The sequence below is a fragment of the Malus sylvestris genome, chromosome 7 (assembly GCF_916048215.2).
Source record: "Malus sylvestris chromosome 7, drMalSylv7.2, whole genome shotgun sequence".
Classification (NCBI taxonomy): Eukaryota; Viridiplantae; Streptophyta; class Magnoliopsida; order Rosales; family Rosaceae; genus Malus; species Malus sylvestris.
In genome coordinates, this window is record NC_062266.1 from 1,489,021 (window position 1) to 1,503,327 (window position 14,307).

Genomic DNA, 14,307 nt, shown 5'->3' on the forward strand with positions numbered 1-14,307 from the left:
TAAGGATTCTCTGGCTCTCAGTGTTCAGTGTGCAGGTTCTGTGTCTAATATGGCCCAACGCCTATTTGCTCGAACCCGCCAAGTTGAATCATTGGCGGCTGAAGTGATGAGTCTCAAACAGGAGATTAGAGGGCTCAAGCATGAGAATAAACAGTTGCACCGGCTCGCACATGACTATGCTACAAACATGAAGAGGAAGCTTGACCAGATGAAGGAATCTGATGGTCAAGTTTTACTTGATCATCAGAGATTTGTGGGTTTGTTCCAAAGGCATTTATTGCCTTCGTCCTCTGGGGCTGTACCGCGTAATGAAGCTCCAAATGATCAACCTCTGATGCCTCCTCCTTCTAGGGTTCTGTCCAGTACTAAGGCTCCGAATGATCCTCCTCCGGTGCCTTCTCTTTCTGGGGCTCTACCGACTGCTGAGACTTCTCCTCAGCCACCTTTGTGAAGGCTCCCTCTTGTTTGTTTATTTTGACTCATGTATATGTACATATTTGTAGCTTATCAGGGATATCAATAAATAAGCTTTCCTTCATTTCAACGTATTGTGTTAAATACACCAAAGCCTTCTTCGCTAAGTTCTTTGAATTTTCTTTTGTTGAAGCTTTGTGAGTGGAGCATGTAGGTTGAGGTAGTGTTCCCTTAATTTCCTGAGTGAGGAAAACTTCTCGGTTCACTGAGTGGGATCGGCTATATGAATCTTAGAACGCCATTGTGCTCGGTCCTGTGTCATGTCCTTTGTTAGATCCAAGTACTCTAAGTCTTTTCTTAAAGTCTCTTCCAAAGTTTTCCTAGGTCTTCCTCTACCCCTTCGGCCCTGAACCTTTGTCCCTTAGTCGCATCTTCTAATCGGAGCGTCAGTAGGCCTTCTTTGTACATGTCCAAACCACCGTAACCGATTTTCTCTCATCTTTCCTTCAATTTCGGCTACTCCTACTTTACCCCGGATATCCTCATTCCTAATCTTATCCTTTCTCGTGTGCCCACACATCCAACGAAGCATCCTCATCTCCGCTACACCCATTTTGTGTACGTGTTGATGCTTCACCGCTCAACATTCTGTGCCATACAGCATCGCCGGCCTTATTGCCGTCCTATAAAATTTTCCCTTGAGCTTCAGTGGCATCCGGCGGTCACACAACACGCCGGATGCACTCTTCCACTTCATCCATCCAGCTTGTATTCTATGGTTGAGATCTCCATCTAATTCTCCGTTCTTTTGCAAGATAGATCCTAGGTAACGAAAACGGTCGCTCTTTGGTATTTCTTGATCTCAAATCCTCACCCCTAACTCGTTTTGGCCTCCATTTGCACTGAAGTTGCACTCCATATATTCTGTCTTTGATCGGCTTAGGCGAAGACCTTTAGATTCCAACACTTCTCTCCAAAGGTTAAGCTTCGTATTTACCCCTTCCTAAGTTTCATCTATCAACACTATATCGTCTGCGAAAAGCATACACCAAGGAATATCATCTTGAATATGTCATGTTAACTCATCCATTACCAACGCAAAAAGGTAAGGACTTAAGGATGAGCCTTGATGTAATCCTACAGTTATGGGAAAACTTTCAGTTTGTCCTTCATGAGTTCTTACAACAGTCTTTGCTCCTTCATACATATCCTTTATCGCTTGGATATATGCTACTCGTACTCATTTCTTCTCTAAAATCCTCCAAATAATGTCTCTTGGGACCCTATCATACGCTTTTTCCAAATCTATAAAGACCATGTGTAAATCCTTTTTCCCATCTCTATATCTTTCCATCAATCTTCGTAAGAGATAGATTGCCTCCATGGTTGAGCGCCCTGGCATGAACCCGAATTGGTTGTCCGAAACCCGTGTCTCTTGCCTCAATCTATGCTCAATGACTCTCTCCCAAAGCTTCATTGTATGACTCATTAGCTTAATACCCCTATAGTTCATGCAATTTTGTACGTCGCCCTTATTCTTGTAGATAGGCACCAAAGTGCTCGTTCGCCACTCATTTGGCATCTTCTTCGTTTTCAAAATCCTATTGAAAAGGTCAGTAAGCCATGTTATACCTGTCTCTCCCAAAACTTTCCACACTTCGATTGGTATATCGTCTGGGCCTATTGTTTTTCTATGCTTCATCTTCTTCAAAGCTACAACCACTTCTTCCTTCCGGATTCGACGATAAAAAGAGTAGTTTATGCACTCTTCTGAGTTACTCAACTCCCCTAAAGAAGCACTCCTTTCATGTCCTTCATTGAAAAGATTATGAAAATAACCTCTCCATCTGTCTTTAACCGCGTTCTCTGTAGCAAGAACCTTTCCATCCTCATCCTTGATGCACCTCACTTGGTTTAGGTCCCTTGTCTTCTTTTCCCTTGCTCTAGCTAGTTTATAGATATCCAACTCTCCTTCTTTGGTATCTAGTCGTTTATACATATCGTCGTAAGCCGCTAACTTAGCTTCTCTCACAGCTTTCTTCGCCTCTTGCTTTGCTTTTCTATACCTTTCACCATTTTCATCAGTCCTATCCTTGTATAGGGCTTTACAACATTCCTTCTTAGCCTTCATCTTTGTTTGTACCTCATCATTCCACCACCAAGATTCCTTTTGGTGTGGGGCAAAGCCCTTGGACTCTCCTAATACCTCTTTTGCTACTTTTCGGATACAACTAGCCATGGAATCCCACATTTGGCTAGCTTCCCCCTCTCTATCCCACACACACTGGGTGATTACTTTCTCTTTGAAAATGGCTTGTTTTTCTTCTTTTAGATTCCACCATCTAGTCCTTGGGCACTTCCAAGTCTTGTTCTTTTGTCTCACTCTTTTGATATGTACATCCATCACCAACAAGCGATGTTGATTAGCCACGCTCTCTCCTGGTATAACTTTGCAATCCTTACAAGTTATACGATCCCCTTTCCTCATTAGAAGAAAATCTATTTGTGTTTTTGACGACCCACTCTTGTAGGTGATCACTTGTTCTTCTCTCTTCTTAAAGAAGGTGTTGGCTAAGAAGATATCATATGCCATTGCAAAATCCAAGATAGCTTCCACATCCTCGTTTCTCTCCCCAAAACCATGGCCACCATGAAAACCTCCATAGTTGCCTGTCTCCCTGCCCACGTGTCCATTTAAATATCCTCCTATAAATAACTTCTCCGTCTGAGCAATTCCTTGCACCAAGTCTCCAAGGTCTTCCCAAAATTTCTCCTTCGAACTCGTATCCAACCCTACTTGAGGTACTAATTTTTCATTTAAGTTTGCGTTCTTACATAGAACACACACATATCTAAAGGCCTAGGAGGAACTTTTCTGAACCTCACCTAAAACTATTTGGAGACAAAAGGCATCGTTCTCTTTTGTCCGTTACATAAGATAAGGAGGAATCTCCTCTACATTTTATAATAGCATGTGGGTTCGGAAGGAGAAAAACTTGTGCTGGGATTATGATGCTACTTAATAAAATTCAGTGCCAAATCAAATTCCACACAAATTTTATCCCGAAGGTAGGAGAGAGAACATGGGAGGGCAGGGCTGGATTTATGGGGTGGCCACGTGCTTCATCGTCGACTTGGCAGCGAGATTTTTGGGTTCTTTGTCGATTTGGCAGCGAGATTTTCTGTTTCTTTAGTCCTAACCTTTTAATACATTTGGTGCTTTTTGGGTCTTTTGTTTTTGATTATTTTGAAGCGAAACTTAGACTTGATTGCAAGAAGTTTGAGCATTATCGGACCAAATGTGTAAAAGCATCGGAAATTCTGCAGATTTTAGTCAGCCAAATTTTGGGGAAAACCAAATCCTTGGCATGGCACTACAACAAAGCTCAGTAAGCTTTCATTGCAAAACAGTAGAAAGGAGATCGAAAGGGCTAATTTGTTTGCAGAATTGAATCCTGATCTGTATTCAGGGACTGCCATGAGCAGGATGAGAAGATGAGGGAGGGAACCGAGGAGACAGAGGAGAAAGAGAGGGAGACAGAGGAAAAGATTGGGAAAAGCGGGGACGGTCGATGGTACCGGAGTTCACGTTGTCGATCAGTTAAAGATGTCAGGGTGTAGCTAGAGGAGGCGTTAGGGGTGTATAAAAAGTGCAATGATACGGGGCTCAAATTTTTGGATTCTCCTAAATATTACATATAAATTTTCTAATAAGAAAGTTCTTAACTGAAAAGAAAAATCAACATGATGTGATTTTATCTATACTACAATTGATTAAGTAAAGCTTATATTTAATATATTAAATTTTCACTTTTCTCTATCATATGTGTATTACTTGTATTAACCGTCTTCCACTTTTTTTTTTTAACAAAAACTAACTTGTGTGTTATTTTCTCCAACAAAAACAAGCATATTTCCTTATCTTGCTCTATTTTTTCGTGAATAAACCCTAAATCATGATTTCATGGTAATTGGAAAATTATTCAATTAGTAAGAGTGAGATGCCGATTTTAATTAAGTTTGAATATTGATTATTGAACACAATATATTGTCGAACAAAGTTTATCTTTTTCAAATAAAGAGGGTTTTTTTAATAAATTCGCACATGACCCTTAAAATGTTAGAGACGACTTTGGGTGTAGTTTATTAGCAATGGAAAATGTTTCTTTGGTCGGTGTGGACATGAAAATACAATTCTACCCAACATTTTAACAAATCTTTAATAAAAACTTACGTCTATATTAAATTTGTTAACAGTCTTGATCATACGAGTTTAATACTAATTTTTTTTATCTCATGAGCCATTGTGCAAGTATCTTATGACCAGTGTTCTAAAAATGGCCTAGGCGGCCGTCTAGGCGGCGCCTAGGAGCTGGGCGGTAGAGCTCCGACTCGATTTAGACCAAAACGTTCAGTTAGGCGGGGAGGATATAGGCAGCCGCCTATGCGCTCGCTAGGCGCCTGAGGCGGGCTAGGCGGTAGTCTAGGCGGTTTGAATCTAGCTGAAAATTCCAAACTTGCTGCAATTTTTGCAAAAGGATCTACAATTTCCGATCTCGTACGTAGCAGCAGAGACCCGGAAAATTTTATGTAGCTCATCTCTGTGAAGATGAGGGAAGAGAGGGTGCGAAGAGAGAGAGAGAGATAGAGAGAGTGAGACTGCCCGTGAAGATAATTTCATAATTTCTGCAGCTCATCTGTGAAGATGAGAGCAGAGAAGAGAGTGCGAAGAGAGTGCGAAAATAGAAAGAGAGAGAGAGAGAGACTAACATTTCTGTGTTGGTGGTGCAAGTTGAGGACTAAAAGCATGGGTGATGTGAAAGAGCATGCACGGTTTGTGATTTTAAAATTGAAAACCATGGACTTTAATGGTTTTGTGGATGGGTGATGTGAAAACCACCTTGGGTGGATGGGTGATGGACGGTTTGATGGTTTAACAATGAAAAGCACCCACCACAATGTGGGTTTTTTATATTTTTAAAAGTTTGGAATATATATTATGTGTGTATATATATATTTTATATAAATTATAAATTATTTAGATAATATTTTGTTTTTTTTTCCTAGGCAAGCATTTCATATATGTACATAAAACATTCATATATGTATGTTATTCTATGAGAAATAGTATATTAGTCAATAATTATTTACATTTTATCTAGTAAATTTAATTAATTTATATAATATATCATAAATTTACCTAAATCCGCCTAGGCCGTCTAGGCGTCCGCCTAGACCCCGCCTAGCCGCCTAGGCGCTAGGCGCTAGCCCACCGCCCGACTAGCGCCTAGCGTTTTTTAGAACCTTGCTTATGACCACGACGATAGTTAATCTAATTTGGTCTAAATTTTAATTTTCTACGGGAACCAAAGTTCGAAAAATGGAATTGAAAAATACCAACACAATGTGAAGGACCCAGTTGGCATTAAAAGTCAACTTTCAATTATAAAGACCAGCAGTAATATATTCACAAGTCATTGTTTTGATTTTATAGTAGCGTGTGGGCCCCCCGGGAGTGGGAGAGAGAACACGGGGGAGCTGGATTTATGGGGTGGCCACGTGGTCATGGGAACACAAAAGTGGACGAAATGAAAAGGAAAGTGAACCAACGGCTATAATTTGTGAGAATAGATGAAATATTAGGGCTGACGCTGAGGATGCTTTACGGATTTTATTTTGGGGAATTTTAGGAGTTTTTACATTCTAATTGTTTATTGTAGATAGTACGATCAGTTTTAATTAGGTATTATTTATGTTTAATTTTAATTTAAAATAATTTCTAACCGTACGATATACCATGAACGGCTAAAATATAAAAATCTCTAAGATCCGCACAATTTGAATTCAGATGGGATCCAAATCCAAATATTAGTACTGAAGATAGCTATAAAATTGCAAATGGCTCCAAAAGTCAAACTTTCAATTACATAGAAGAGCAGTACATATTTACAAGTATTTGTTTATATTTTATACATGGAATGGTGCACGGATTGCCGGATGAGAAGGGCATATAAAGACGAGAAGGAGGATACATTTTTCACTACGCAAAACCATATTCTCGTTTAATTGACATTGCATGTGTTTTTGCTTGTCTTGAATCTAAGAAATGGCGGAAGGAGTTCTCTTCAACATTGCAGGACGGATCACCCAGAGGCTAGCCTCCCTTGCTTTCCAAGAGATTGGATTGGTTTGGGGTGTCAAAGATGAGCTCCAGAAGCTTAAGGAGACAGTTGTTGGATTCCAAATTGTTCTTCTTGACGCTGAGCAAAAGCAAGCCAACAATAATGAAGTTAAATTATGGCTCCAAAGCGTAGAAGATGCAGTTTATGAAGCCGATGATGTGCTCGATGAGGTTAATGCTGAAGTTCAGCGGAGACAAGTTATGTGTGGCAATACAAAGTTGTTAAAAAAAGGTACGTCTCTTGTTCCCTAGCTCAAATCAACTTGTTTTTAGGCAAAAAATGGATCATTAGATAAAAGATATTAACAAGAAGCTTAGAGCGGCTGAATCTCGTAGAACATTTTATAGTCACATAGCCTATTGATATCCACCTATTAGGAATACAATATGTCTCTCAATAACTCATAATTAACTACAACAAGTCCTCTACATTTTTATTTTGAATGTTTCGTATATAACTCATCGTTACAAAACTTTGTTAACTTAATTAATTAATATAGCTCTATTGAAATAATGATTTTCTACTCAAATTCTTACGTGAACCTTTTATTTTCTATCTCAAATCAATGTCTTTTGGGGGTAAAAGATGGGCCATAAAGGAATAATTAGGATCGGTTCCTAGTCACAAATGTTTTTTTTATTGAAATATTATTGATTTTGTTGTAAATAATGGGTATGTTTGCCCACATGTGTATAGTAATGTGTATAGTAAAGTATCACATGTGTATACTATATACTCATAAGCTAAATAGTAATGTTTTGTAATTTTCCATTGAAGTAGCTCTATAAATAGAGCACTTCAATTGTGCAAAGAAGAGTGAATGAGAAGAAGAAAGAAAAGAGAAATATATCTAATAGCAATAATATACATTACTTCCTCTGCAACAGCTTGTGTCGGTATATTACTCTGCAACTGCTTCGTTCCTTCACCGAGTAAAGGTTATCTCTCTATAAATTTTGCCTATTTATAACACGTTATCAGCACGACTCTCTAATAATTTCTCATTTCCTTTCACCGAAAGAAAAAAAAAATGTTTCCTCTAAGGTTTTTACTGTTCTTCTTCTTCCTCTCCCTCAATTGCTGGGTATACCCTCGCGAAGAACTGTTTGCACCATGTTTACTTCTAGTTCTCCAACTAACAGTCACTTATATCTTTGATTTCTTGTTTGGTGTAGATATTGACTACTAACCCACTGATTATTTATGCAATCCAAGATTGTGCGGTTCTATCGCCTATCTTGGACTGCAGATCTAATTTTACTGCAAATTTTAAGTGGAGCAGTATAATCGCCCGCTCTATCCTGCATATTTAAATTTTCCCGTTATTTAATTTTATCGCAATTTTAGGTGGTGTGAAATAATCACCCACCCTGCTTTACATATTTAATTTTATCGCAATTTTAGGTGGTGCGGTATAATTGTCCACCCTGCTTTGCATATTTAATTTTATCGCAATTTTAGGTGGTGCGGTATAATCGTCCACCCTGCTTTGCATATTTAATTTTATCGCAATTTTAGGTGGTGCGGTATAATCGTCCACCTTGCTCTACATATTTAAATTTTCCTGCTGTTTAAAGTAGTGCGGAATAATCACCCATCCTATACTTATTTCGATGAGAATGGTGCGGTACAATTGCCATTCTCATTAATTGTGTAAATCTCGAGCCTGAAGTTTCGAGTACTTATCATTTTGGCCTGAAGATCAAAAATTTGTAAGAACCAGAAGTTCTAACAATATATTTCTCCAATACACATATTATTGCAAGTTCTTACACACCTCATTTTTCTTTCAGAAAAGAAAATGGCAAACTTGGCAAAGCTTGATTTTGCTGCCCTGGACATTACTGGAAAGAATTACCTTACATGGGTACTGGATACCAAGATTCATCTGGAAGCAGCAAATCTTAGAGATACCATCAAGGAAGAAAGCAGCTCATCCTCTCAAGATCGGGCAAAGGCCATGATTTTTATTCGCCGTCATCTTGATGAGGCACTAAAGAGCGAGTACTTAACGGTTGAAGATCCGCTAGCCCTTTGGAATGCCTTGAGAAGCAGATACAATCACCAGACAACGGTGATTCTTCCAAAAGCTCGCTATGACTGGACACACCTGAGGATCCAGGATTTCAAATCAGTGGCTGAGTACAATTCGGCGTTGTTCAGAATTACCTCTCAGATGAAACTCTGTGGGGATACTATCACTGAGGAGATGTTATTGGAAAAGACTTTCAGTACATTCCACGCCTCTAACATGGTACTGCAACAACAGTATAGAGCGCGAGGCTTTACTGAATACAACCAGCTGATATCTGTGCTCCTGGTAGCTGAACAGAACAATGAGCTTCTCATGAAAAACCATAATTCCCGACCTACTGGATCAGCACCGTTCCCAGAAGTGAATGTTGCTTCCCTTGAAAGGAATACCATATCCTCTCGTGGCAATAATTACAAACGAGGACGTGGCCACAAGCAAGGTCGGTGGAAAGGGAAAAGCAAGAACCATGGTGTCCAGTTTCACAACCAGGTTCCAAGGTATAATCCAGGCCCGAGCTTTAAAAATACCAATCGCCAGAAAGGAAAAGCTCATGTGAACACTCCTAGAAGTCATGAAGGAGGTTGCCATAGGTGTGGTGGCAACGGACATTGGGCGCGTACTTGTCGCACCCCAAAGCATCTGGTGGAACTATATCAAGCCTCCTTCAAGGAAAAGGGTGTCGAGATCAATTTCCTTGACCAGGCTAAACCAATGGAAACCCCTGATCCAGTGACCAATTTATCAGGACAGTTAAACACAACCCACCTGGATGCTACAGACTTTATTAATGAAAGAGGGAATGAAGTTTATGGGTCCGATTGAATTATTTATGTTTAATGTACTCATGTTATTTGTACCTATGGTTTAATGCTCGCATTTTCAATTCAATAAAAGTAGTATTCCAGTATGAATAAACTGCTTTTTCTTTACTCAGAGATCATGGATAAAAATTATGGTTATTCTCAAAACAAGATCAATGGCGGAGACTTTTGTCTTGCAGATAGCGCAACCACGCATTCAATACTTCGAGACCGAAAGTATTTCTCGAATTTGGTACTTGCAAAAGTAAAGGTAACAACAATATCAGGACCATCAGATGTAATTGAAGGCTCAGGAAAAGCCCAGATTATGTTACCAAATGGAACAATATTGTCTATAAAGAATGCATTATATGCTACTCAGTCCATTCGAAATTTGTTGAGTTTTAAAGACATACGTTTAAATGGATACCACCTTGAAACGAAAAGTGTAGAAAATGTGGAATATTTATGCATTACCTCCAATGATACCCAGAAGCGTATATTGGAGAAGTTGCATGGTTTATCGAGTGGATTGTATTGTACATACATAAAGACAGTTGAGGCATATACTGTCATGAACCAGAAGTTCATTGATTCAAGGGTTTATATGCTTTGGCATGACCGTCTAGGTCATCCAGGATCTACCATGATGCGTAGAATCATTACCAACTCTAATGGACATCCATTACTGAGCAAACACATTAATGTCTCGAATGATAATCCTTGCAAGGCTTGTTCCCAAGGGAAGTTGGTAATTAGACCATCACAACTAAAGGTTGATGATGAATCCCCATCATTTTTGCAAAGAATTCAAGGGGATATTTGTGGACCTATTCAACCAACTTGTGGACCATTTCGATATTTTATGGTTTTGGTTGATGCATCTACCCGATGGTCACATGTTTGCCTATTGTCTACTCGAAATGTAGCTTTTGCGAGACTTCTTGCTCAGATAATTAAGTTGCGAGCACAGTTCCCAGATCATCCCATTAAGTCCATTCGACTTGATAACGCTGGTGAATTTACGTCTCAAACCTTTGATGATTACTGTATGGCACTGGGCATTAATGTTGAACACCCTGTTCCTCATGTCCATACTCAAAATGGTTTAGCAGAGGCATTTATCAAGCGGCTTCAATTAATAGCCCGCACTCTGCTCATGAAAACAAAATTGCCAGTTTCTACATGGGGACATGCCATATTACATGCTGCATCATTGGTTAGATTGAGACCCATAGCCAACCACCAATACTCATCAATACAACTCGTGTTTGGACATCAGCCAAATATTTCACATTTACGAGTTTTTGGTTGTACTGTTTATGTGCCTATTGCACCACCACAACGAACTAAAATGGGACCTCAGCGCAGATTGGGAATTTATGTGGGTTTTGATTCACCATCTATCATTAGATATTTGGAACCTTTGACTGGTGATGTGTTTACAGCTCGTTTTGCTGATTGTCATTTTGATGAGATAGTTTTCCCGTCGTTAGGGGGAGAAAAGACCGTTCCAGAAGAACGACAAGAGCTAACATGGGTTGTTCCCACCTTATCTCATTTTGATCCAAGAAGCACTCAATGTGAAAATGAAGTGAAAAGGATCGTTCATCTTCAAGGTATTGCTAATCAAATGCCAGATGCATTTAATGATGCTTCGAAAGTGACACAGTCATATATACCGGCTGCAAACGCACCTGCAAGAATTGATGTCCCTGTTGGACAAAATAAAGTGGCAGCGAATGATTCATCCAGTGCACGCCTGAAGCGTGGTAGACCCCCAGGTTCAAAAGATTCAGCCCCTCGAAAGAGAAAGATGAGGGCCCAATTGAACCCAAATGATATCATTCAAGAAAAGGAATTGAATGATAAATCCACAATTCGTGACTCTGTACTTCCAGAAAAAGAAAATGTCCTTGATGAGACATATGTCCCTGAAGAGACAGAAGTACATGAAAGCAAAGAAATATCCATAAATTATGCATGTACTAATGAATTGTGGGATCGAAATGAAATAATCATCGATGACATGTTTGCATTTGCAATAGCCACTGAAATTATATTAAGTGATGATATTGAGCCCCGCTCTGTTGATGAATGCAAACAGAGACAAGATTGGCCTAAGTGGAAAGATGCAATCCAGGCAGAATTAAATTCCTTGGAAAGGCGAAGTGTTTTTGGACCAGTAGTCCAAACCCCAACTGATGTAAACCCCGTAGGTTACAAATGGGTGTTCACAAGGAAACGCAACGAAAAAAACGAGATTGCAAGATATAAAGCACGACTCGTTGCACAAGGTTTTTCACAAAGACCTGGAGTTGATTATGAAGAGACATACTCTCCTGTAATGGACACAATTACGTTCCGTTACTTAATAAGTTTGGTGATTTCAGAAAAACTTGACATGCGACTTATGGATGTCATCACCGCGTATCTATATGGAGAATTAGATACTGACATATATATGAAAGTCCCAGAAGGACTTAAGTTGCCTGAAGCAACTAACAAACCACGGGGTATGTTCTCAATCAAATTAAGGCGATCACTATATGGGCTAAAACAATCTGGGCGAATGTGGTATAATCGTCTCAGTGAGTATTTGATTAAAGAAGGATATGCCAACAATGTCATCTGCCCTTGTGTGTTCATTAAGAAATCAAATACTGGATTTGCTATAGTGGCAGTATATGTCGATGATATGAACCTAGTTGGAACCCCTGAAGAGCTCAACAAAACTGCTGAATATCTGAAAAGCGAATTTGAAATGAAAGACCTTGGGAAAACCAAATATTGTCTAGGCCTGCAGATCGAGCATTGTGTTAGTGGAATTTTGGTCCATCAATCAGCTTACATTGAAAAAATACTGAAGCGATTTGGCATGGACAAGGCTTATCCACTTAGCACCTCAATGGTCGTTCGTTCTTTGGACATTAAGAAAGATCCATTTCGTCCAAAAGAAGATGATGAACTGGTCCTTGGTCCAGAAGTACCATATTTGAGCGCAATAGGTGCTTTATTGTATTTAGCACAATGTACTAGACCAGATATAGCTTTTTCAGTTAACTTGTTAGCCAGGTATAGCTCTGCTCCAACAATTCGTCATTGGAAAGGAGTCAAAGATGTTCTACGATACCTTCGTGGGACAACAGATATGGGTCTCTTCTACTCAGACAAGCCCACAAATGAACAAATCCTTGTTGGATACGCAGATGCTGGTTTTCTCTCCGATCCGCATAAAGCCCGCTCACAAAATGGATATGTGTTCACTAATGGAGATACTGCAATTTCATGGCGATCAACAAAGCAAACGCTAGTTGCAACATCTTCCAATCATTCGGAAATAATTGCTTTACATGAAGCAAGTCGTGAATGTTCTTGGTTAAGATTAATGATCCATCACATCCGGAATTCATGTGGTCTACCTTCAAAGACAGACACTCCAACTGTCATCCATGAAGATAATGCAGCCTGTGTCGCCCAGATGAAGGAAGGATTTATCAAAGGTGATAAGACTAAACACATATCTCCAAGATTTTTCAGCGCACATGAGCTTCAGAAGGCTAAAGTTATTGAAGTCAGACAAATCCGTTCTAATGAAAATTTAGCAGACTTGTTCACCAAATCTCTACCAAAGTGCACATTTCAGAAGTTGGTACAGGGAATCGGATTACGTCGGCTTACAGATTTGAAGAATGCGGAATCAGAGGGAGATACAATTCAGGGGGAGCATCCATGATACATGCATGTTGTACTCTTTTTCCTTCGCTTAGGATTTTTCCCACTGGGTTTTTCCTATCAAGGTTTTAACGAGGCAACCTAAGCATGCTCAACACCATCCAGGTATAGTTGTACTCTTTTTCCTTCGCTATGGTTTTTTCCCACAGGGTTTTTCCAAGCAAGGTTTTAATGAGGCAACTGATGTTGATATGTGGGCATCCAAGGGGGAGTGTTGTAAATAATGGGTATGTTTGCCCACATGTGTATAGTAATGTGTATAGTAAAGTATCACATGTGTATACTATATACTCATAAGCTAAATAGTAATGTTTTGTAATTTTCCATTGAAGTAGCTCTATAAATAGAGCACTTCAATTGTGCAAAGAAGAGTGAATGAGAAGAAGAAAGAAAAGAGAAATATATCTAATAGCAATAATATACATTACTTCCTCTGCAACAGCTTGTGTCGGTATATTACTCTGCAACTGCTTCGTTCCTTCACCGAGTAAAGGTTATCTCTCTATAAATTTTGCCTATTTATAACAGATTTTAAATTTTTTATTGAAGTCCTGTTACTTATGTCCACATCAAATTCTTAAAATTAATCAAATTTCATGTCAGATTTTCCTTTTTCTTTCTTTCTTTTTTAATTTTAAAAAACTCATTTATTAATTTCCCTTTATGTCATTTCTGTTTAGGATAAATGATTATTTACACAATTTAAGGAATTTTATTGCGGCTTGATATCCCTAGAATCCTTTTAATTTGAAATTTAAATATGAATTTCTTTAGGCTGAATTTACTCCATATTTTATCCTAATCATGAGTATATTATATTTGCTAGAGCGCATATGGATACTTTTTTTTCTTTCAATCAAAATGAGTACATTCTTTTGCAACTTATATATAATTGTACTCATCTAATTATACAGGTGCATTCTTTTTATAAAAAAAAAAAAAAATTAGGGGTACACACATATTAAAACAATTTTCTTTTGGGAGGATGTTGGAATTGTACCATAATTATATATGGCAATTGTATGGGTACATTCTTTTAACAAGTAACTACTATTATATCATCCGTATCAATGTAATGGGAACAAATTGCAATTGTTTTTTTTTTTTTTTTTTTTTTTTTTTTGGTCTGAGTTGAATGCAT

At 38.7% G+C, this 14,307-nt stretch overlaps 2 protein-coding genes across 2 annotated transcripts in view; both read left to right on the top strand.

The window, feature by feature from the left end:
• Positions 1-6,449: 6,449 nt before the first annotated feature.
• Positions 6,450-14,307, top strand: part of LOC126628888 (disease resistance protein RGA2-like) — an 81,154-nt gene continuing 73,296 nt past the window's right edge. Inside the window, exon 1 of the mRNA XM_050298749.1 lies at positions 6,450-6,766. Within this exon, the coding sequence (XP_050154706.1) occupies positions 6,521-6,766 (246 nt within the window). The 5' untranslated portion in view covers positions 6,450-6,520. The remainder of the gene's footprint in view (positions 6,767-14,307) is intronic.
• On the top strand, positions 7,248-9,487 carry LOC126628361 (uncharacterized). Its single transcript, XM_050298005.1, has 2 exons — positions 7,248-7,534; positions 8,390-9,487. The coding sequence occupies exons 1-2, from the start codon at positions 7,417-7,419 to the stop codon at positions 9,451-9,453; spliced, it is 1,182 nt and encodes a 393-aa protein (XP_050153962.1). The 5' UTR covers positions 7,248-7,416; the 3' UTR covers positions 9,454-9,487.